The sequence below is a fragment of the Eucyclogobius newberryi genome, unplaced genomic scaffold, assembly GCF_026437365.1.
Source record: "Eucyclogobius newberryi isolate DKJ021-1_F unplaced genomic scaffold, fEucNew1.0.hap1 SCAF_45, whole genome shotgun sequence".
NCBI lineage: Eukaryota > Metazoa > Chordata > Actinopteri > Gobiiformes > Gobiidae > Eucyclogobius > Eucyclogobius newberryi.
In genome coordinates this window covers 456,928-480,841 of record NW_027316112.1, presented here as the reverse complement: position 1 = coordinate 480,841, position 23,914 = coordinate 456,928, and the positions used below count along the sequence as shown (strand labels likewise).

At 57.5% G+C, this 23,914-nt stretch overlaps 3 protein-coding genes across 4 annotated transcripts in view; 2 read left to right on the top strand and 1 right to left on the bottom strand.

The window, feature by feature from the left end:
- The window catches only part of LOC140380205 (uncharacterized), a 44,909-nt gene extending 37,490 nt beyond the window's left edge, over positions 1-7,419 (top strand). Inside the window, exons 22-25 of the mRNA XM_072464368.1 lie at positions 4,158-4,262; positions 5,157-5,258; positions 5,335-5,481; positions 7,123-7,419. Of these exons, the coding sequence (XP_072320469.1) occupies positions 4,158-4,262; positions 5,157-5,258; positions 5,335-5,481; positions 7,123-7,223 (455 nt within the window). The 3' untranslated portion in view covers positions 7,224-7,419. The remainder of the gene's footprint in view (positions 1-4,157; positions 4,263-5,156; positions 5,259-5,334; positions 5,482-7,122) is intronic.
- Positions 7,420-8,066: 647 nt separating this feature from the next.
- LOC140380208 (uncharacterized) lies at positions 8,067-20,237 on the bottom strand. Of its 2 annotated transcripts, XM_072464371.1 has the most exons (8): positions 20,023-20,237; positions 12,749-12,870; positions 12,553-12,691; positions 11,233-11,354; positions 10,913-11,023; positions 10,746-10,852; positions 9,139-9,229; positions 8,067-8,282 (listed from the first exon to the last, which is right to left on the bottom strand). In XM_072464371.1, exons 1-8 carry the CDS (start codon positions 20,117-20,119, stop codon positions 8,166-8,168), a joined length of 906 nt encoding a protein of 301 aa, XP_072320472.1. In that variant the 5' UTR covers positions 20,120-20,237; the 3' UTR covers positions 8,067-8,165. The 2 variants fall into 2 exon arrangements, with proteins under 2 accessions (XP_072320472.1, XP_072320473.1); XM_072464372.1 differs by lacking the exon at positions 9,139-9,229 and having other exon boundaries at positions 8,148-8,282.
- Positions 20,238-20,314: 77 nt separating this feature from the next.
- The window catches only part of LOC140380207 (signal recognition particle subunit SRP54), a 29,033-nt gene continuing 25,433 nt past the window's right edge, over positions 20,315-23,914 (top strand). The window contains exon 1 of the mRNA XM_072464370.1: positions 20,315-20,333. The gene's annotated coding sequence lies outside the window, so the exon portion shown is untranslated. The remainder of the gene's footprint in view (positions 20,334-23,914) is intronic.

Below are 23,914 nucleotides of genomic sequence, written 5' to 3'. Positions count from 1 at the left end.
GAACCATGACGTGGTCTGACCAGCCCAGCGTGGCTCCGCCCACGCCGTGGAAGGCGTGGCTGTTGTGTAGCAGTGATCAGTGTGTTCTGCTCTCTGGACTTTAATAAACTGTCTGAACAAGAGGAATCTCAGTCACAAACTCCCAAAGTACAAATTGCCCAGGATCAAAGGGAAGGTGCTCTCCACGCTCATAACCTGCTCCTCGAGCTCCGCCTCCTGCGCACTCGTGCTGGGCGGGATGTGAACAGTGAACAGAGTAGAATGGTTTGCAGTTAATGTTTGTCCAGTTTGTTGTGAGTGAGTTCTCGTCAGAGGAAAATCCCAGTTTAGGGCGTCCATGTGCCTCACGAGGGCGCCAACGCGCTTTCCTCTTCTGCGGCGTCTCACACTTTTAGCCAAAACAAGAGCTATTTCTGCAGCAGATGTTAAACTGGAACTAGATCTGTTGTGGTTCTGATCAGAGCTCTTATCGGGTGGAAGCGCTCGCCTTTTGCGGCCTCCCTTGCCTTTGGCGGCCTCGCCTTCGGCGCTCCCTCGCCTTCTGCGACCTTCCGTCCTCTTCGGCGGCCTTGCCTTCTGCGGCCTCCCTCGCCTTCGGCAGCCTCGCCTTCGGCGGGGCCGCCTTCTGCGGCCTCCCTCGCCTTCGGCAGCCTCGCCTTCGGCGGGGCCGCCTTCTGCGGCCTCCCTCGCCTACTGCGACCTTCCGTCCTCTTCGGCGGCCTTGCCTTCTGCGGCCTCCCTCGCCTACTGCGACCTTCCGTCCTCTTCGGCGGCCTTGCCTTCGGCGGCCTCCCTCGCCTTCTGCGGCCTCCCTCGCCTTCTGCGACCTTCCGTCCTCTTCGGCGGCCTTGCCTTCTGCGGCCTCCCTCGCCTTCGGCAGCCTCGCCTTCGGCGGGGCCGCCTTCTGCGGCCTCCCTCGCCTACTGCGACCTTCCGTCCTCTTCGGCGGCCTTGCCTTCTGCGGCCTCCCTCGCCTACTGCGACCTTCCGTCCTCTTCGGCGGCCTTGCCTTCGGCGGCCTCCCTCGCCTTCTGCGGCCTCCCTCGCCTTCTGCGACCTTCCGTCCTCTTCGGCGGCCTTGCCTTCTGCGGCCTCCCTCGCCTTCGGCAGCCTCGCCTTCGGCGGGGCCGCCTTCTGCGGCCTCCCTCGCCTACTGCGACCTTCCGTCCTCTTCGGCGGCCTTGCCTTCTGCGGCCTCCCTCGCCTACTGCGACCTTCCGTCCTCTTCGGCGGCCTTGCCTTCGGCGGCCTCCCTCGCCTTCTGCGGCCTCCCTCGCCTTCTGCGACCTTCCGTCCTCTTCGGCGGCCTTGCCTTCTGCGGCCTCCCTCGCCTTCGGCAGCCTCGCCTTCGGCGGGGCCGCCTTCTGCGGCCTCCCTCGCCTACTGCGACCTTCCGTCCTCTTCGGCGGCCTTGCCTTCGGCGGCCTCCCTTGCCTTCTGCGGCCTCCCTCGCCTTCGGCGGCCTCCCTCGCCTTCTGCGGCCTCCCTCGCCTTCTGCGACCTTCCGTCCTCTTCGGCGGCCTTGCCTTCTGCGGCTTCCCTCGCCTTCTGCGGCCTCGCCTTCTGCGGCCTCCCTCGCCTTCTGCGGCCTCCCTCGCCTTCTGCGGCCTCCCTCGCCTTGTGCGGCCTCCCTCGCCTTGTGCGGCCTCCCTCGCCTACTGCGACCTTCCGTCCTCTTCGGCGGCCTTGCCTTCTGTGGCCTCCCTCGCCTTCGGCGGCCTTGCCTTCTGTGGCCTCCCTCGCCTTCGGCGGCCTCGCCTTCTGTGGCCTCCCTCGCCTTCGGCGGCCTCCCTCGCCTACTGCGGCCTTGCCTTCGGCGGCCTTGCCTTTGGCGGCCTTGCCTTTGGCGGCCTTGCCTTTGGCGGCCTTGCCCTCGGCGGCCTTGCCCTCGGCGGCCTCCCTCGCCTTCTGCGGCCTCCCTCGCCTTCTGCGGCCTTCCGTCCTCTTCGGCGGCCTCGCCTTCTGCGGCCTTCCGTCCTCTTCGGCGGCCTCGCCTTCTGCGGCCTTCCGTCCTCTTCGGCGGCCTTGCCTTCGGCGGCCTCCCTCGCCTTCTGCGGCCTCCCTCGCCTTCTGCGACCTTCCGTCCTCTTCGGCGGCCTTGCCTTCTGCGGCCTCCCTCGTCTTCGGCAGCCTCGCCTTCGGCGGGGCCGCCTTCTGCGGCCTCCCTCGCCTACTGCGACCTTCCGTCCTCTTTGGCGGCCTTGCCTTCGGCGGCCTCCCTTGCCTTCTGCGGCCTCCCTCGCCTTCGGCGGCCTCCCTCGCCTTCTGCGGCCTCCCTCGCCTTCTGCGACCTTCCGTCCTCTTCGGCGGCCTTGCCTTCTGCGGCTTCCCTCGCCTTCTGCGGCCTCGCCTTCTGCGGCCTCGCCTTCTGCGGCCTCCCTCGCCTTCTGCGGCCTCCCTCGCCTTGTGCGGCCTCCCTCGCCTTGTGCGGCCTCCCTCGCCTTGTGCGGCCTCCCTCGCCTACTGCGACCTTCTGTCCTCTTCGGCGGCCTTGCCTTCTGTGGCCTCCCTCGCCTTCGGCGGCCTTGCCTTCTGTGGCCTCCCTCGCCTTCGGCGGCCTCGCCTTCTGTGGCCTCCCTCGCCTTCGGCGGCCTCCCTCGCCTACTGCGGCCTTGCCTTCGGCGGCCTTGCCTTTGGCGGCCTTGCCTTTGGCGGCCTTGCCTTTGGCGGCCTTGCCCTCGGCGGCCTTGCCCTCGCCTTCTGCGGCCTCCCTCGCCTTCTGCGGCCTTCTGTCCTCTTCGGCGGCCTCGCCTTCTGCGGCCTTCCGTCCTCTTCGGCGGCCTCGCCTTCTGCGGCCTCCCTCGCCTTTGGCGGCCTCCCTCGCCTACTGCGACCTTCTGTCCTCTTCGGCGGCCTTGCCTTCTGTGGCCTCCCTCGCCTTCGGCGGCCTCGCCTTCTGTGGCCTCCCTCGCCTTCGGCGGCCTCCCTCGCCTACTGCGGCCTTGCCTTCGGCGGCCTTGCCTTTGGCGGCCTTGCCTTTGGCGGCCTTGCCTTTGGCGGCCTTGCCTTTGGCGGCCTTGCCTTTGGCGGCCTTGCCCTCGGCGGCCTTGCCCTCGGCGGCCTCCCTCGCCTTCTGCGGCCTCCCTCGCCTTCTGCGGCCTTCTGTCCTCTTCGGCGGCCTCGCCTTCTGCGGCCTTCCGTCCTCTTCGGCGGCCTCGCCTTCTGCGGCCTCCCTCGCCTTTGGCGGCCTCCCTCGCCTTCGGCGGCCTCCCTCGCCTTCGGCGGCGCCATCTTGGAGTGTAGCCATTTCCATGCAATTTGAATACACAGTTGACGAACACAATTTAATCGAGGCTAATTTGGACTGTAAAAGGAAAATCAAGAATTAAAAACAACTTTTTCATTTAAACGGTACATTTGAGTCTGGAGGCCTTAACGTCTAAAACATGGGTGTCAAACTCTGGCCTGCCGAACATTTCAAATTTTTATATTTTTTAAATCGATTCATAGAACCTTAGTTACATCCGTAACCGTTTTTATGGCTAAAACTACACGTCCCACAATGCTGCGGGTGGCCGCCCCTCCCCCACGGGGTTCTGCCCCTCCCCCACGGGGCTCTGCCCCTCCCCCACGGGGCTCTGCTGCACTGCTGTGAGGGAGAAGTGCACTTGAAGCACTTCTGAGCAGAAGTTTAGTGTCAGTTCAGGTGAACAGAACTACAGACGTGTAAATGTTTAAAGGTTGTTGTTTAAAGATTGTTTTAGATCTTGAAGTTCCTTTAGTTCTAAAGTCACATGTTTATCTCTGTAGAACTGTAGATCATCTCTGAAGTGGTGATGCTCAGAGTTGGTGAAATGACACTTGTTTTTCTAAATACATTTCAGTTTATGAGAAGAAACGTTTGTCATTTTTTTAATCGATCCAGTAATTACTTCAAAACAGCCTCGACTTTATAAAGATATTTATGTCTTATATTTTTAATAGTTTTATGTTTAACGTTATGTTCGGCTCAAATGAGTTTGACCCTGATCTACAGTGACGAGAAAAGCTTCTTTCAAACCAGTGTAAGACTTGGACCATAAACCTTTTCACTTAGTGTTAGTTTCATCAGTTAGTTTCATCAGTTAGTTTCATCAGTTAGTTTCATCAGTTAGTTTCATCAGTTTCAGTTACTTTTGCTCATGTGGCTGTACTTGACCTCTCTGCTCCCCCTGTAGGTCAGAAGCGTGTACTGCAGGAGCGCCACAGTCCCACAGTGAAGAAGCACAAACGCCACAGCCACAAGAGAGCCACGCCCCAGAAACACGACAAGAACGGAGCCGGTAATACAGGGAGGGCATCTGACACAATCTGACACACACACACACACTCTGACACACACACACACACACACTCTGACACACACACACACACACACTCTGACACACACACACACACACACACTCTGACACACACACACACACACACTCTGACACACACACACACACACACTCTGACACACACACACACACACACACTCTGACACACACACACACTCTGACACACACACACACACACACACACACACACTCTGACACACACACACACTCTGACACACACACACACACACACACACACTTTCCTCTTAAGCTTCACGTGCGGCGGCCATGTTGAGACTATAAATATATTATATTTAAACATTATTAGTCACTGCATGTTACCGGGGCGACTGCATGTTACCGCGGCGACTGCATGTTACCGGGGCGACTGCATGTTACCGCGGTGACTGCATGTTACCGCGGTGACTGCATGTTACCGCGGTGACTGCATGTTACCGCGGTGACTGCATGTTACCGCGGTGACTGCATGTTACCTGGGTGACTGCATGTTACCTGGGTGACTGCATGTTACCGCGGTGACTGCATGTTACCGCGGTGACTGCATGTTACCTGGGTGACTGCATGTTACCTGGGTGACTGCATGTTACCGCGGTGACTGCATGTTACCGCGGTGACTGCATGTTACCGGGGCGACTGCATGTTACCGCGGTGACTGCATGTTACCTGGGTGACTGCATGTTACCGCGGTGACTGCATGTTACCGCGGTGACTGCATGTTACCGCGGTGACTGCATGTTACCGCGGTGACTGCATGTTACCGCGGTGACTGCATGTTACCGCGGTGACTGCATGTTACCGCGGTGACTGCATGTGTCTCACTCTTGAGTGTTTGTCCAGGCCACAGCAGTGACAGTGAGGACCAGAGCAGAGTCTCAGTCAAGAGCCACAAACACTGCCCTTCACCCACCAGCAGAGGGCACAAGTGGACCCTGCACATCGGTGAGACCCCCACCCCTCTCTGACCCCCCCTCGCTGACCCCCCCGTCTGACCTCTGACCTTCTGGTTGGTTCACAGCTGACCTGGAGCAGATGTCTCCGTCAGAGCGGATCTCGTTCCTTCAGGACAAACTGCAGGAGATCAGGAAGTATTACCTGAGTCTGAAGTCTGAGGTGGCGTCCATCGACCGCCGCCGCAAGAGGCTCAAGAAGAAGGAGCGGGAAGGTGAGACGCAGGGGCCCACAGGGGGGGCCAGTCACAGGGGCCACAGGGCCTGGAGGGTCGTTCACATCTTGAACTGGACATTTTAAAATATCTCGATTGATGAAACTCTGGCGTTTATGGGACTGACCGGACGATGACCGGACGATGACGATGACCGGACGATGACCGGACGATGACCGGACGATGACGATGACCGGACGATGACCGGACGATGACCTGACGATGACCTGACGATGACCGGACGATGACGATGACCGGACGATGACCGGACGATGACGATGACCGGACGATGACCGGACGATGACCTGACGATGACCGGACGATGACGATGACCGGACGATGACCGGACGATGACCGGACGATGACGATGACCGGACGATGACCGGACGATGACCGGACGATGACCGGACGATGACCTGACGATGACCTGACGATGACCGGACGATGACGATGACCGGACGATGACCGGACGATGACCTGACGATGACCGGACGATGACGATGACCGGACGATGACCGGACGATGACCGGACGATGACGATGACCGGACGATGACCTGACGATGACCTGACGATGACCTGACGATGACCGGACGATGACGATGACCGGACGATGACGATGACCGGACGATGACCTGACGATGACCTGACGATGACCGGACGATGACCTGACGATGACCTGACGATGACCGGACGATGACCGGACGATGACGATGACCGGACGATGACGATGACCGGACGATGACCGGACGATGACGATGACCGGACGATGACGATGACCGGACGATGACCTGACAATGACCTGACGATGACCGGACGATGACCGGACGATGACCGGACGATGACGATGACCGGACGATGACCGGACGATGACGATGACCGGACGATGACCTGACGATGACCTGACGATGACCGGACGATGACGATGACCGGACGATGACGATGACCGGACGATGACGATGACCGGACGATGACCTGACGATGACCTGACGATGACCGGACGATGACCTGACGATGACCTGACGATGACCGGACGATGACCGGACGATGACGATGACCGGACGATGACGATGACCGGACGATGACCGGACGATGACGATGACCGGACGATGACGATGACCGGACGATGACCTGACAATGACCTGACGATGACCGGACGATGACCGGACGATGACCGGACGATGACGATGACCGGACGATGACCGGACGATGACGATGACCGGACGATGACCTGACGATGACCTGACGATGACCGGACGATGACGATGACCGGACGATGACGATGACCGGACGATGACCTGACGATGACCTGACGATGACCGGACGATGACCTGACGATGACCTGACGATGACCGGACGATGACCGGACGATGACGATGACCGGACGATGACGATGACCGGACGATGACCGGACGATGACGATGACCGGACGATGACGATGACCGGACGATGACCTGACAATGACCTGACGATGACCGGACGATGACCGGACGATGACCGGACGATGACGATGACCGGACGATGACCGGACGATGACGATGACCGGACGATGACCGGACGATGACCGGACGATGACCGGACGATGACTCTTTACTTTGGAAAGCTCCAGAAAGTAAAACAAATGTATTTAAACTTTGTTTCAGTGTCGAACACGGCGTCGGCTTCTTCCTCTTCAGACGCCGCCATGAGCCCCGCCTCCTCCTCGCCCTCACAGCAGAGCTCATTGGCTGTGGAGGTCAGGTGATGCGCGGCCCCGCCCCCTCCTCTTTGGCCCCGCCCCCTCCTCCGACGTTCTCAAGCAGAACGTTTCTGCTGCGACTTTGTCTTTTAAAAAATCAGAGCTTTTATTTTAATAAAAAACTAAAAATAAAAAGTGCGACGTCGCAGCAGAAACAAAGTCTTTTTCCTCAAACAGAAACTGAACCAATGTGACCCAAATATTTAAAGGGTTTAGGTCATTTTAGACTTTTAATTTTTCAGTCGTTCATTTTTTTTTTAAATGAATTTTGTTTTTTACCAGTGGATTTTATTTATTTTTATGTAAATTTTAATTTTGTCTTTTTAACCTGTTACAGAAGCAGCTCAACACTTATTTAAGCTGTTTTTGTTTGAGGAAATTGTGTTTGAAAAATCTGTCGTTTTTTCCTTCACAACAAACAGGAAATGAAATGCTCCATGAAATTATGCCCCCGCCCCCGCCCGGGGCCGCGCCCGAACTTCAATGAAAACGCATCTGGCGAGTCTAAAATGTGGGGTTTTCTGTCTGTTGTGACGTGACCTCTGAACCTTCTGGAACAGCGCCTCCTGCAGTTTGTACAGAGCTATGAACCATGTGAACTCTCTGTAAAGAATGATTTATAATATTTTTTAAAAAGTTTGTACTCGTTTTATCAAATGAATAGTCTGTTTTTTATGTCACTTTTCTGTAAATAATAAAGCCATGTTCAATACAAAGTCTTCTTCACACCTGGTTTAGACCCTAGTTCCATGTGGAGGGTTCTCCATGTTAAAGAGGCCACACAGTCCCTTATGGTCAGAGCAGTTCCAACACAAATATAAAGCTCTCGTCACATTTAATCCATCAACTTGTTTAATGTTCACACTTTTTAATTTGTTCAGGTTCAGGCCGTGATTGGCCGGTGCCGTCACATGACTCTGTACAGGTGACCGTGATTGGCCGGTGCCGTCACATGACTCTGTACAGGTGAATCTGTCTAAACGCCTGGTTCTGCTCCGCGTCGCTCGTCAGGAAAAGCTCATAGTTCACAGGAAGTTCCTCCAGCCAATCAGAAGGCAGCTTCTCCTGGAGGACGAGAGAGAGAGGTCAAAGGTGATGAACAGGAAACGCGGATCTGAATCACATGACCGCTGCCATAACCGGTTAAAAACATGGTTTCACCCCAGTGACTTCAGCTCTTGGACTTTCTCTCGGTCGATAAATGTAAAAACCTGTTGAAACGGCTCTGGTCCTGTGGTCCTGTGGTCCTGGTCCTCTGGTCCTGTGGTCCTGGTCCTCTGGTCCTGTGGTCCTGGTCCTCTGGTCCTGTGGTCCTGGTCCTCTGGTCCTGGTCCTGTGGTCCTCTGTGGTCCTGGTCCTCTGGTCCTGTGGTCCTGGTCCTCTGGTCCTGTGGTCCTGGTCCTGTGGTCTGGTCCTCTGGTCCTGTGGTCTGGTCCTCTGGTCCTGTGGTCCTGGTCCTCTGGTCCTCTGGTCCTGGTCCTGTGGTCCTGGTCCTGTGGTCCTGTGGTCCTGTGGTCCTGGTCCTCTGGTCCTGTGGTCCTGGTCCTCTGGTCCTGGTCCTGTGGTCCTGTGGTCCTGTGGTCCTGGTCTCCTGGTCCTGTGGTCTGGTCCTGTGGTCCTGTGGTCCTGGTCCTCGAGTGGAGCCTAAATCTGTTCATCTGATTAACTTTACACCTCCTAATATTAAAAAGTGTCGCTGGAGATACTTTATTATCAAACCAGTCAGGGACACCACATCGCTTTACAACAGGTGGCCCTTGTGCAGCGTGGAACTAAGAGTCCAGATGCAGCAGCAGCACAACATCTCAGACATTATGGAGCTGGAGAGGCTCTGGAGGCCCGGCATATGTGCTCCGCCCTTACCACTCCACCACCTCCCACCGGCACCAGCTGATCATTTCAGAGTTTAACAAAGACAAACCTGGACGTGGCTGAAGCTTGTCTCTAAACCAGGAACTGAAACCAGCAGAGAACCTTTTCTACGGAAGTTCTGGACCAGGAACCTCCAGCACCTGAAAGAACCAAAGAATTCCCGAGGCCCAAAGACAGAGTCCTGAGGTCCTGAGGCCCAAAGACTGGAGCTGGACCCGGGTTTGGTCTGGACCGGGTTTGTCTGGACCCGGGTTTGGTTTGGACCCGGGTTTGTCTGGACCCGGGTTTGGTCTGGACCCGGGTTTGGTCTGGACCCGGGTTTGGTCTGGACCGGGTTTGGTCTGGACCGGGTTTGTCTGGACCGGGTTTGGTCTGGACCGGGTTTGGTCTGGACCGGGTTTGTCTGGACCCGGGTTTGGTCTGGACCCGGGTTTGGTCTGGACCCGGGTTTGGTCTGGACCCGGGTTTGTCTGGACCCGGGTTTGGTCTGGACCGGGTTTGGTCTGGACCGGGTTTGTCTGGACCCGGGTTTGGTTTGGACCCGGGTTTGTCTGGACCCGGGTTTGGTCTGGACCCGGGTTTGGTCTGGACCCGGGTTTGTCTGGACCCGGGTTTGGTCTGGACCCGGGTTTGGTCTGGACCCGGGTTTGTCTGGACCCGGGTTTGTCTGGACCCGGGTTTGTCTGGACCCGGGTTTGTCTGGACCCGGGTTTGTCTGGACCCGGGTTTGGTCTGGACCGGGTTTGTCTGGACCCGGGTTTGGTCTGGACCCGGGTTTGGTCTGGACCCGGGTTTGTCTGGACCCGGGTTTGGTCTGGACCCGGGTTTGGTCTGGACCCGGGTTTGTCTGGACCCGGGTTTGGTCTGGACCCGGGTTTGGTCTGGACCGGGTTTGGTCTGGACCGGGTTTGTCTGGACCGGGTTTGGTCTGGACCGGGTTTGGTCTGGACCGGGTTTGTCTGGACCCGGGTTTGGTTTGGACCCGGGTTTGTCTGGACCCGGGATTGGTCTGGACCCGGGTTTGGTCTGGACCCGGGTTTGTCTGGACCCGGGTTTGTCTGGACCCGGGTTTGGTCTGGACCCGGGTTTGTCTGGACCCGGGTTTGTCTGGACCCGGGTTTGGTCTGGACCCGGGTTTGGTCTGGACCGGGTTTGTCTGGACCGGGTTTGTCTGGACCGGGTTTGGTCTGGACCGGGTTTGTCTGGACCGGGTTTGGTCTGGACCGGGTTTGGTCTGGACCGGGTTTGTCTGGACCCGGGTTTGGTTTGGACCCGGGTTTCTCTGGACCCGGGTTTGGTCTGGACCCGGGTTTGGTCTGGACCCGGGTTTGTCTGGACCCGGGTTTGGTCTGGACCCGGGTTTGTCTGGACCCGGGTTTGGTCTGGACCGGGTTTGTCTGGACCCGGGTTTGGTTTGGACCCGGGTTTGTCTGGACCCGGGTTTGGTCTGGACCCGGGTTTGGTCTGGACCCGGGTTTGTCTGGACCCGGGTTTGTCTGGACCCGGGTTTGGTCTGGACCCGGGTTTGGTCTGGACCCGGGTTTGTCTGGACCCGGGTTTGGTCTGGACCCGGGTTTGTCTGGACCCGGGTTTGTCTGGACCCGGGTTTGGTCTGGACCCGGGTTTGGTCTGGACCGGGTTTGTCTGGACTCTGACCTGATCTGTTCCTGAAGCTCCAGGAAAAACTCAAAGACGTTGTTCAAGACGAGAACATCAGCGTTTTGGACCAGAACCTCCTGAGAACAAATGTCTGAGTGAAGAACCTGAAAGAGACAAAGACCGGGTTTAGTCCGGGTTTAGTCCGGGTTTAGTCCGGGTTTTACCTGGACTCGGTCGTCAAAGCCGTACTTATGGATCACTTGGTTCTGGAGTTTCACAAAGTCCTGGTTTATTTCGACTCCAACGAGACGCGACGCTGAGCTGAAGACGTGACCCTGAAGGAGACAAGATCAGGACCAGGACCAGGACCAGGACCAGGACCAGGACCAGGACCAGAGTTTAGACCAGGACGGAGAACTTTATTTCACTAAAATCGTTCACAGTCGGATCAAAATCGCAGAGAGCAAGAAGACGTCTGGCCCAGGTGGGTCCTGGTCCCGGTCTCGGTCTCGGTCCTGGTCCTGGTCCTGGTCTTGGTACTGACCCCATAAAGAACTGCTCCAAGTCTGGACCCGACATCGACCAGAACTCGACCGCTCAGATCCGGAAGAACGTTCAGGAACAAGAACCTGAGCTCCGGAACCGAGAACGAGTGAGACAGGAAGTCTGCAAAGAGACCGGGTTTAGTCCGGGTTCAGTCCTGGTTTAGTCCTGGTTCAGTCCGGGTTCAGTCCTGGTTCAGTCCTGGTTTAGTCCGGGTTTAGTCCTGGTTCAGTCCGGGTTCAGTCCTGGTTTAGTCCTGGTTCAGTCCTGGTTCAGTCCGGGTTTAGTCCTGGTTTAGTCCTGGTTCAGTCCGGGTTTAGTCCTGGTTCAGTCCGGGTTTAGTCCTGGTTCAGTCCGGGTTCAGTCCTGGTTTAGTCCGGGTTCAGTCCGAGTTCAGTTCAGGTTCAGGGGTTCAGTCCGGGTTCAGTCCGGGTTCAGTCCGGGTTCAGTCCGGGTTTAGTCCGGGTTCAGTCCGAGTTTAGTCCTGGTTCAGTCCGGGTTCAGTCCGGGTTCAGTCCTGGTTTAGTCCGGGTTCAGTCCGAGTTCAGTTCAGGTTCAGGGGTTCAGTCCGGGTTCAGTCCGGGTTTAGTCCGGGTTCAGTCCCGGTTCAGTCCTGGTTTAGTCCTGGTTTAGTCCTGGTTCAGTCCAGGTTCAGGGGTTCAGTCCGGGTTCAGTCCGAGTTCAGTCCAGGTTCAGGGGTTCAGTCCGGGTTCAGTCCGGGTTCAGTCCAGGTTCAGGGGTTCAGTCCGGGTTCAGTCCGGGTTCAGTCCAGGTTCAGTCCAGGTTTAGTCCTGGTTCAGTCCGGGTTTAGTCCTGGTTCAGTCCGGGTTCAGTCCGGGTTCAGTCCTGGTTTAGTCCGGGTTCAGTCCGAGTTCAGTCCTGGTTCAGTCCGGGTTCAGTCCGGGTTCAGTCCGGGTTCAGTCCGGGTTCAGTCCGGGTTTAGTCCGGGTTTAGTCCGGGTTCAGTCCGAGTTCAGTTCAGGTTCAGGGGTTCAGTCCGGGTTCAGTCCTGGTTTAGTCCTGGTTCAGTCCGGGTTCAGTCCGGGTTCAGTCCAGGTTCAGGGGTTCAGTCCGGGTTCAGTCCGGGTTCAGTCCAGGTTCAGTCCTGGTTTAGTCCTGGTTCAGTCCGGGTTTAGTCCTGGTTCAGTCCGGGTTCAGTCCGGGTTTAGTCCGGGTTCAGTCCGAGTTCAGTTCAGGTTCAGGGGTTCAGTCCGGGTTCAGTCCGGGTTTAGTCCGGGTTCAGTCCGGGTTCAGTCCCGGTTCAGTCCTGGTTTAGTCCTGGTTTAGTCCTGGTTCAGTCCGGGTTCAGTCCGGGTTCTGACCCAGGTCTTGGGTCTGGGTGGATCCGCACTGGAGACAAAACGTTCGGCTGAATTTTCCCTTTTCACACATTGAGTCCAGAAGGTTCTCATCAAACAGGAAGCCGTCCACGTGCACGGCCCTACGTGCACACGCCTCCATCTGCAACACAAGGTCAGGGGTCACAGGGGTCACAGGCTCAGGGGTCACAGGTCAGACCTTGCTGCAGGTGAAGCTCTCTGAGGGCATCATGGCGTCTGGAGGCAGAATGGACCTGAGCTCTTCAGAGATGTTCTCCAGGATCACACCTCTGTTCTCTGTGAGGAGCGACTGCACCTGGTCTGAAGCACAAGAGGTCAGAGGTCACAGGAGGTCACAGGAGGTCAGAGGTCACAGGAGGTCACAGGAGGTCAGAGGTCACAGGAGGTCACAGGTAACAGGAGGTCAGAGGAGGTCACAGGAGGTCACAGGTAACAGGAGGTCACAGGTGGTCAGAGGTCACAGGAGGTCAGAGGTCACAGGAGGTCACAGGAGGTCAGAGGTCACAGGAGGTCACAGGTAACAGGAGGTCAGAGGAGGTCACAGGTGGTCAGAGGTCACAGGAGGTCACAGGTAACAGGAGGTTACAGGAGGTCACAGGTGGTCAGAGGTCACAGGAGGTCACAGGAGGTCACAGGAGGTCAGAGGTCACAGGAGATCAGAGGTCACAGGTCACAGGAGGTCACAGGTCACAGGAGGTCAGAGGTCACAGGTCACAGGAGGTCAGAGGTCACAGGAGGTCAGAGGTCACAGGAGGTCACAGGTGGTCAGAGGTCACAGGAGGTCAGAGGTCACAGGAGGTCAGAGGTCACAGGAGGTCACAGGTAACAGGAGGTCACAGGTCACAGGAGGTCACAGGAGGTCAGAGGTCACAGGAGGTCAGAGGTCAGAGGAGGTCACAGGAAACAGGAGGTCAGAGGTCACAGGAGGTCACAGGAGGTAACAGGTCACAGGAGGTCAGAGGTCGATCTTCACACATTACACCAGAAAAAACACCAAAACATCTGGATTTCTGTCCCAGAGTCCTCTGTCCTCAGACACTTGTCCCAGTGTCCTCTGTCCTCAGACACGTGTCCCAGCGTCCTCTGTCCTCAGACACGTGTCCCAGTGTCCTCTGTCCTCAGACACGTGTCCCAGCGTCCTCTGTCCTCAGACACGTGTCCCAGCGTCCTCTGTCCTCAGACACGTGTCCCAGCGTCCTCTGTCCTCAGACACGTGTCCCAGCGTCCTCTGTCCTCAGACACGTGTCCCAGCGTCCTCTGTCCTCAGACACGTGTCCCAGCGTCCTCTGTCCTCAGACACGTGTCCCAGAGTCCTCTGTCCTCAGACACGTGTCCCAGCGTCCTCTGTCCTCAGACACGTGTCCCAGTGTCCTCTGTCCTCAGACACGTGTCCCAGCGTCCTCTGTCCTCAGACACGTGTCCCAGCGTCCTCTGTCCTCAGACACGTGTCCCAGCGTCCTCTGTCCTCAGACACGTGTCCCAGAGTCCTCTGTCCTCAGACACGTGTCCCAGCGTCCTCTGTCCTCAGACACGTGTCCCAGCGTCCTCTGTCCTCAGACACGTGTCCCAGCGTCCTCTGTCCTCAGACACATGTCCCACGTGTCCCAGCGTCCTCTGTCCTCAGATACGTGTCCCAGCGTCCTCTGTCCTCAGACACGTGTCCCAGCGTCCTCTGTCCTCAGACACATGTCCCAGTGTCCTCTGTCCTCAGACACATGTCCCACGTGTCCCAGCGTCCTCTGTCCTCAGACACGTGTCCCAGTGTCCTCTGTCCTCAGACACGTGTCCCAGAGTCCTCTGTCCTCAGACACGTGTCCCAGTGTCCTCTGTCCTCAGACACATGTCCCACGTGTCCCAGCGTCCTCTGTCCTCAGACACGTGTCCCAGTGTCCTCTGTCCTCAGACACATGTCCCAGTGTCCTCTGTCCTCAGACACGTGTCCCAGCGTCCTCTGTCCTCAGACACGTGTCCCAGCGTCCTTTGTCCTCAGACACGTGTCCCAGCGTCCTCTGTCCTCAGACACGTGTCCCAGCGTCCTCTGTCCTCAGACACGTGTCCCAGAGTCCTCTGTCCTCAGACACGTGTCCCAGCGTCCTCTGTCCTCAGACACGTGTCCCAGCGTCCTCTGTCCTCAGACACATGTCCCACGTGTCCCAGCGTCCTCTGTCCTCAGATACGTGTCCCAGCGTCCTCTGTCCTCAGACACGTGTCCCAGCGTCCTCTGTCCTCAGACACATGTCCCAGTGTCCTCTGTCCTCAGACACATGTCCCACGTGTCCCAGCGTCCTCTGTCCTCAGACACGTGTCCCAGTGTCCTCTGTCCTCAGACACGTGTCCCAGCGTCCTCTGTCCTCAGACACGTGTCCCAGTGTCCTCTGTCCTCAGACACATGTCCCACGTGTCCCAGCGTCCTCTGTCCTCAGACACGTGTCCCAGTGTCCTCTGTCCTCAGACACATGTCCCAGTGTCCTCTGTCCTCAGACACGTGTCCCAGCGTCCTCTGTCCTCAGACACATGTCCCAGTGTCCTCTGTCCTCAGACACGTGTCCCAGAGTCCTCTGTCCTCAGACACATGTCCCACGTGTCCCAGCGTCCTCTGTCCCCAGACACGTGTCCCAGCGTCCTCTGTCCTCAGACACGTGTCCCAGCGTCCTCTGCCCTCAGACACGTGTCCCAGTGTCCTCTGTCCTCAGACACATGTCCCACGTGTCCCAGCGTCCTCTGTCCCCAGACACGTGTCCCAGCGTCCTCTGTCCTCAGACACGTGTCCCAGCGTCCTCTGTCCTCAGACACATGTCCCACGTGTCCCAGCGTCCTCTGTCCTCAGACACATGTCCCAGTGTCCTCTGTCCTCAGACACGTGTCCCAGCGTCCTCTGCCCTCAGACACGTGTCCCAGTGTCCTCTGTCCTCAGACACGTGTCCCAGAGTCCTCTGTCCTCAGACACATGTCCCACGTGTCCCAGCGTCCTCTGTCCTCAGACACGTGTCCCAGTGTCCTCTGTCCTCAGACACATGTCCCAGTGTCCTCTGTCCTCAGACACGTGTCCCAGTGTCCTCTGTCCTCAGACACATGTCCCACGTGTCCCAGCGTCCTCTGTCCTCAGACACGTGTCCCAGCGTCCTCTGTCCTCAGACACGTGTCCCAGTGTCCTCTGTCCTCAGACACATGTCCCAGTGTCCTCTGTCCTCAGACACGTGTCCCAGCGTCCTCTGTCCTCAGACACATGTCCCAGTGTCCTCTGTCCTCAGACACGTGTCCCAGAGTCCTCTGTCCTCAGACACATGTCCCACGTGTCCCAGCGTCCTCTGTCCCCAGACACGTGTCCCAGCGTCCTCTGTCCTCAGACACGTGTCCCAGCGTCCTCTGTCCTCAGACACGTGTCCCAGCGTCCTCTGTCCTCAGACACATGTCCCAGTGTCCTCTGTCCTCAGACACATGTCCCACGTGTCCCAGCGTCCTCTGTCCTCAGACACGTGTCCCAGCGTCCTCTGTCCTCAGACACGTGTCCCAGTGTCCTCTGTCCTCAGACACATGTCCCAGCGTCCTCTGTCCTCAGACACGTGTCCCAGCGTCCTCTGCCCTCAGACACGTGTCCCAGTGTCCTCTGTCCTCAGACACGTGTCCCAGAGTCCTCTGTCCTCAGACACGTGTCCCAGAGTCCTCTGTCCTCAGACACGTGTCCCAGCGTCCTCTGTCCTCAGACACGTGTCCCAGCATCCTCTGTCCTCAGACACATGTCCCAGCGTCCTCTGTCCTCAGACACATGTCCCAGCGTCCTCTGTCCTCAGACACATGTCCCACGTGTCCCAGCGTCCTCTGTCCTCAGATACGTGTCCCAGCGTCCTCTGTCCTCAGACACGTGTCCCAGCGTCCTCTGTCCTCAGACACATGTCCCAGTGTCCTCTGTCCTCAGACACATGTCCCACGTGTCCCAGCGTCCTCTGTCCTCAGACACGTGTCCCAGTGTCCTCTGTCCTCAGACACATGTCCCAGTGTCCTCTGTCCTCAGACACATGTCCCAGTGTCCTCTGTCCTCAGACACATGTCCCAGCGTCCTCTGTCCTCAGACACGTGTCCCAGCGTCCTCTGTCCTCAGACACGTGTCCCAGTGTCCTCTGTCCTCAGACACGTGTCCCAGCGTCCTCTGTCCTCAGACACGTGTCCCAGTATCCTCTGTCCTCAGACACATGTCCCAGTGTCCTCTGTCCTCAGACACATGTCCCAGCGTCCTCTGTCCTCAGACACGTGTCCCAGCGTCCTCTGTCCTCAGACACATGTCCCAGTGTCCTCTGTCCTCAGACACGTGTCCCAGAGTCCTGTCCTCAGACACATGTCCCACGTGTCCCAGCGTCCTCTGTCCCCAGACACGTGTCCCAGCGTCCTCTGTCCTCAGACACGTGTCCCAGCGTCCTCTGTCCTCAGACACGTGTCCCAGCGTCCTCTGTCCTCAGACACATGTCCCAGTGTCCTCTGTCCTCAGACACATGTCCCACGTGTCCCAGCGTCCTCTGTCCTCAGACACGTGTCCCAGTGTCCTCTGTCCTCAGACACATGTCCCAGTGTCCTCTGTCCTCAGACACGTGTCCCAGCGTCCTCTGCCCTCAGACACGTGTCCCAGTGTCCTCTGTCCTCAGACACGTGTCCCAGAGTCCTCTGTCCTCAGACACGTGTCCCAGCATCCTCTGTCCTCAGACACATGTCCCAGCGTCCTCTGTCCTCAGACACGTGTCCCAGAGTCCTCTGTCCTCAGACACATGTCCCACGTGTCCCAGCGTCCTCTGTCCCCAGACACGTGTCCCAGCGTCCTCTGTCCTCAGACACGTGTCCCAGCGTCCTCTGTCCTCAGACACATGTCCCAGTGTCCTCTGTCCTCAGACACATGTCCCACGTGTCCCAGCGTCCTCTGTCCTCAGACACGTGTCCCAGTGTCCTCTGTCCTCAGACACGTGTCCCAGCGTCCTCTGCCCTCAGACACGTGTCCCAGTGTCCTCTGTCCTCAGACACATGTCCCACGTGTCCCAGCGTCCTCTGTCCCCAGACACGTGTCCCAGCGTCCTCTGTCCTCAGACACGTGTCCCAGCGTCCTCTGTCCTCAGACACATGTCCCACGTGTCCCAGCGTCCTCTGTCCTCAGACACATGTCCCAGTGTCCTCTGTCCTCAGACACGTGTCCCAGCGTCCTCTGCCCTCAGACACGTGTCCCAGTGTCCTCTGTCCTCAGACACGTGTCCCAGAGTCCTCTGTCCTCAGACACATGTCCCACGTGTCCCAGCGTCCTCTGTCCTCAGACACGTGTCCCAGTGTCCTCTGTCCTCAGACACATGTCCCAGTGTCCTCTGTCCTCAGACACGTGTCCCAGTGTCCTCTGTCCTCAGACACATGTCCCACGTGTCCCAGCGTCCTCTGTCCTCAGACACGTGTCCCAGCGTCCTCTGTCCTCAGACACGTGTCCCAGTGTCCTCTGTCCTCAGACACATGTCCCAGTGTCCTCTGTCCTCAGACACGTGTCCCAGCGTCCTCTGTCCTCAGACACATGTCCCAGTGTCCTCTGTCCTCAGACACGTGTCCCAGAGTCCTCTGTCCTCAGACACATGTCCCACGTGTCCCAGCGTCCTCTGTCCCCAGACACGTGTCCCAGCGTCCTCTGTCCTCAGACACGTGTCCCAGCGTCCTCTGTCCTCAGACACATGTCCCACGTGTCCCAGCGTCCTCTGTCCTCAGACACGTGTCCCAGCGTCCTCTGTCCTCAGACACGTGTCCCAGTGTCCTCTGTCCTCAGACACATGTCCCAGTGTCCTCTGTCCTCAGACACGTGTCCCAGCGTCCTCTGCCCTCAGACACGTGTCCCAGTGTCCTCTGTCCTCAGACACGTGTCCCAGAGTCCTCTGTCCTCAGACACGTGTCCCAGAGTCCTCTGTCCTCAGACACGTGTCCCAGCGTCCTCTGTCCTCAGACACGTGTCCCAGCATCCTCTGTCCTCAGACACATGTCCCAGCGTCCTCTGTCCTCAGACACATGTCCCAGCGTCCTCTGTCCTCAGACACATGTCCCACGTGTCCCAGCGTCCTCTGTCCTCAGATACGTGTCCCAGCGTCCTCTGTCCTCAGACACGTGTCCCAGCGTCCTCTGTCCTCAGACACGTGTCCCAGTGTCCTCTGTCCTCAGACACATGTCCCACGTGTCCCAGCGTCCTCTGTCCTCAGACACGTGTCCCAGTGTCCTCTGTCCTCAGACACATGTCCCAGTGTCCTCTGTCCTCAGACACGTGTCCCAGCGTCCTCTGTCCTCAGACACGTGTCCCAGTGTCCTCTGTCCTCAGACACATGTCCCACGTGTCCCAGCGTCCTCTGTCCTCAGACACGTGTCCCAGTGTCCTCTGTCCTCAGACACATGTCCCAGTGTCCTCTGTCCTCAGACACGTGTCCCAGCGTCCTCTGTCCTCAGACACGTGTCCCAGCGTCCTCTGTCCTCAGACACATGTCCCAGTGTCCTCTGTCCTCAGACACGTGTCCCAGAGTCCTCTGTCCTCAGACACATGTCCCACGTGTCCCAGCGTCCTCTGTCCCCAGACACGTGTCCCAGCGTCCTCTGTCCTCAGACACGTGTCCCAGCGTCCTCTGTCCTCAGACACATGTCCCAGTGTCCTCTGTCCTCAGACACATGTCCCACGTGTCCCAGCGTCCTCTGTCCTCAGACACGTGTCCCAGTGTCCTCTGTCCTCAGACACATGTCCCAGTGTCCTCTGTCCTCAGACACATGTCCCAGTGTCCTCTGTCCTCAGACACATGTCCCACGTGTCCCAGCGTCCTCTGTCCTCAGACACGTGTCCCAGTGTCCTCTGTCCTCAGACACGTGTCCCAGCGTCCTCTGCCCTCAGACACGTGTCCCAGTGTCCTCTGTCCTCAGACACGTGTCCCAGAGTCCTCTGTCCTCAGACACGTGTCCCAGAGTCCTCTGTCCTCAGACACGTGTCCCAGCGTCCTCTGTCCTCAGACACGTGTCCCAGCATCCTCTGTCCTCAGACACGTGTCCCAGCGTCCTCTGTCCTCAGACACGTGTCCCAGAGTCCTCTGTCCTCAGACACGTGTCCCAGCGTCCTCTGTCCTCAGACACGTGTCCCAGCATCCTCTGTCCTCAGACACGTGTCCCAGAGTCCTCTGTCCTCAGACACGTGTCCCAGCGTCCTCTGTCCTCAGACACGTGTCCCAGCATCCTCTGTCCTCAGACACATGTCCCAGAGTCCTCTGTCCTCAGACACATGTCCCAGTGTCCTCACAGAGTGAACATGAGCTGTTTGATTTAAACTGTTTCTCTTTGGATTGAACTCTGTAGAACACGACACGTGAAATGTATTTATTTCACATATTTCAGTCTTTTTGTCAGAATCTCACAATGAAAACACAAATTGCCGGGTCCAGACCCGGTCCCGTGCGCGTGCTCGTGTCTCACCTGAGCTCGTGACCCACTGCAGAAGTCTGCCCACGTGCTCGGGGCGCGTGAGCTTCAGGAGCTTTTTGAGCTCGCGCTTCGCTTCAGCAAAGTCCATCCTCTGCGCATGCGCACTCGGACACTTATGAATATAATATTTAGGGTTGAAAGTGTCGAAACTGTGGTCACGGCGAATCCTGTAAAAACTACAGACGCGTCTGTCTCGCGCTGACGTAATAACCGCACCGGAAGTGCAGTGTAATGCTTCCGGTTCCACGGTTTGATGACGCGACGCTGCTTCGCTTCGGTTTGAGCAGATTCTTGGATTAAAGGTAAAAGTCTGCGACACATGAAGCTTTTCTTCCTCACGTGACTCGCGCTAAAGTCTGCGACACGGACACGGCGCGAAACCAGCTGAAGCTGCGCAGAAAGACGTGTTTATGAGAAACGTCTGCGCAGGCTAATGCTAAGCTAACAGCGCCGACAACAACAAACACCTTAAACCTTCAGTTGAACTTTAAATGTGTTGCTGTCATTTGTCTTTGACACTTAAAGTTCTGAAGAAGAAAACACAACGTTTAAGTCCAAATGTCATTTGTTCCATTTGCCTGATGTCTGTCCCTCTCAGTCCAGTGCTTGAGCCATTTCTTATCAATCAATCAACCTGTATTTCAGAGAAGATAAGATCATCCTTTATTGTCCCACATGGGGAAATTTCATTGTTGCACTGCAGTGGATCCAGAGGAAAAGAACAGATTATAGGAAGTTTAAAGTGATGGAGGAACATGAGAACGTGATGCTCTCCGGGTAAAACGATGGTTCCCCCTCAGTTTCATGAGTTCCTCCTTTGGAACAGGAAGTATAGTTCCTGAACTGGGGTGACGGTCTCGCCACAGCCGCATGTTCCTTTGTATAAACGCGACGTCACGAGGAAAAACACTCAATATTCCGGCCGAACAAAGTCCAAACAAGTTGAATTAAAGTGATTCCAGCGCGAGTCCCGATCGTACGACTAAAGTAGAACATTTTTTACAAAAGATAAAGCACAAAAAGTGTGAAAAAAGAGCGGAGCGTTGCCGCGGGCGACGAGCTGGACCAGCGCCTTTGTGACGCTTGATAAAGCCCTTTACAACACGCAAAGTGACCGACCATGTGACCAACATCAAAGCAATACCATCAAAGGACTGAACAAAGTGTCACTACAGAGTCCAACATATCCACACGCCACAGACCGTGAAGCGTGTTCAGGACCATGAAGCGTGTTCAGACCGTGAAGCGTGTTCAGGACCATGAAGCGTGTTCAGGACCGTGAAGCGTGTTCAGGACCATGAAGCGTGTTCAGACCGTGAAGCGTGTTCAGGACCATGAAGCGTGTTCAGGACCATGAAGCGTGTTCAGGACCATGAAGCGTGTTCAGGACCGTGAAGCGTGTTCAGGACCATGAAGCGTGTTCAGGACCATGAAGCGTGTTCAGACCATGAAGCGTGTTCAGGACCATGAAGCGTGTTCAGACCATGAAGCGTGTTCAGACCATGAAGCGTGTTCAGACCATGAAGCGTGTTCAGGACCGTGAAGCGTGTTCAGGACCATGAAGCGTGTTCAGACCATGAAGCGTGTTCAGGACCATGAAGCGTGTTCAGGACCATGAAGCGTGTTCAGGACCATGAAGCGTGTTCAGGACCATGAAGCGTGTTCAGGACCATGAAGCGTGTTCAGGACCATGAAGCGTGTTCAGACCATGAAGCGTGTTCAGGACCATGAAGCGTGTTCAGACCGTGAAGCGTGTTCAGGACCGTGAAGCGTGTTCAGACCATGAAGCGTGTTCAGACCATGAAGCGTGTTCAGGACCATGAAGCGTGTTCAGACCGTGAAGCGTGTTCAGGACCATGAAGCGTGTTCAGACCATGAAGCGTGTTCAGGACCATGAAGCGTGTTCAGGACCATGAAGCGTGTTCAGACCATGAAGCGTGTTCAGACCGTGAAGCGTGTTCAGACCGTGAAGCGTGTTCAGGACCATGAAGCGTGTTCAGGACCATGAGGCGTGTTCAGACCATGAAGCGTGTTCAGGACCATGAAGCGTGTTCAGGACCATGAGGCGTGTTCAGACCGTGAAGCGTGTTCAGACCGTGAAGCGTGTTCAGGACCATGAAGCGTGTTCAGGACCATGAAGCGTGTTCAGGACCATGAAGCGTGTTCAGGACCATGAAGCGTGTTCAGGACCATGAAGCGTGTTCAGACCATGAAGCGTGTTCAGGACCATGAAGCGTGTTCAGGACCATGAAGCGTGTAGGACCATGAGGCGTGTTCAGACCATGAAGCGTGTTCAGACCATGAAGCGTGTTCAGGACCATGAAGCGTGTTCAGACCCGTGAAGCGTGTTCAGACCCGTGACGCGTGTTCAGGACCATGAAGCGTGTTCAGACCCGTGAAGCGTGTTCAGGACCATGAAGCGTGTTCAGACCCGTGACGCGTGTTCAGGACCATGAAACACACAATACTTTACTAGAATGTGTTCCATACATTTATGTTTGGATCAGTTGTTGGATGAAGTTATTATAAAGAAGTTCTTTGTGGATCAAGGTGAAAGTAAAACTCTTTTTTTCAAACATGTCTCAGGATCAGAGACGTGTCCCGACATGTCTCAGGATCAGAGACGTGTCCCGACATGTCTCAGGATCAGAGACGTGTCCCGCTCCTGGACTCATGTCCAATATAACTTATTATGTCCTTTTTGTTCTGGAATCTAGAGCATCTCAAACCTTCACTGACCGAGAAATTCACCCTGGAAACGACGTAAACACTGACATCACTGTCAACAGAGCACACGGACCCTAACCACTGACGCACACGTCTTCAGTGAGACGGGAGCGCCTCGTGAGACGGGAGCGCCTCGTACGTGCGGGACGGGAGCGCCTCGTACGTGCGGGACGGGAGCGCCTCGTACGTGCGGGACGGGAGCGCCTCGTACGTGCGGGACGGGAGCGCCTCGTACGTGCGGGACGGGAGCGCCTCGTACGTGCGGGACGGGAGCGCCTCGTACGTGCGGGACGGGAGCGCCTCGTACGTGCGGGACGGGAGCGCCTCTCGTACGTGCGGGACGGGAGCGCCTCGTACGTGCGGGACGGGAGCGCCTCGTACGTGCGGGACGGGAGCGCCTCGTACGTGCGGGACGGGAGCGCCTCGTACGTGAGAGACGGGAGCGCCTCGTACGTGCGAGACGGGAGCGCCTCGTACGTGCGGGACGGGAGCGCCTCGTACGTGCGGGACGGGAGCGCCTCGTACGTGCGGGACGGGAGCGCCTCGTACGTGCGGGACGGGAGCGCCTCGTACGTGCGGGACGGGAGCGCCTCGTACGTGAGGGACGGGAGCGCCTCGTACGTGCGGGACGGGAGCGCCTCGTACGTGCGGGACGGGAGCGCCTCGTACGTGCGGGACGGGAGCGCGCGGGACGGGAGCGCCTCGTACGTGCGGGACGGGAGCGCCTCGTACGTGCGGGACGGGAGCGCCTCGTACGTGCGGGACGGGAGCGCCTCGTACGTGAGGGACGGGAGCGCCTCGTACGTGCGGGACGGGAGCGCCTCGTACGTGCGGGACGGGAGCGCCTCGTACGTGCGGGACGGGAGCGCCTCTCGTACGTGCGGGACGGGAGCGCCTCGTACGTGCGGGACGGGAGCGCCTCTCGTACGTGTGGGACACACGAGACGAGAACATGGTACAGATCCTTTCAATCTAGAGCTCTTCAGTGACCCCTGACCCTATGACGTGTTCTCCTCCTGAACATGAGACCTGAACACCTCAGGTCCAGGTCCAGCCTCAGGTCAAAGACTGGTATCTCTCCATTGGGAGGACCAGAGACTGACCAGAGACTGACCAGAGACTGACCAGAGACTGACCAGAGACTGACCAGAGACTG

Coding starts and splice junctions, on each gene's coding strand:
- LOC140380208 (XM_072464371.1), bottom strand. CDS start 20,119: ATGGACTTTGCTGAAGCGAAGCGCGAGCTCAAAAAGCTCCTGAAGCTC. Junction 11,355..12,552: donor CACCCAGACCCAAGACCTGG/GTCAGAACCCGG, acceptor GTCTCTTTGCAG/ACTTCCTGTCTCACTCGTTC. Junction 9,230..10,745: donor GAGCTTCAGGAACAGATCAG/GTCAGAGTCCAG, acceptor TGGTTCTTTCAG/GTGCTGGAGGTTCCTGGTCC.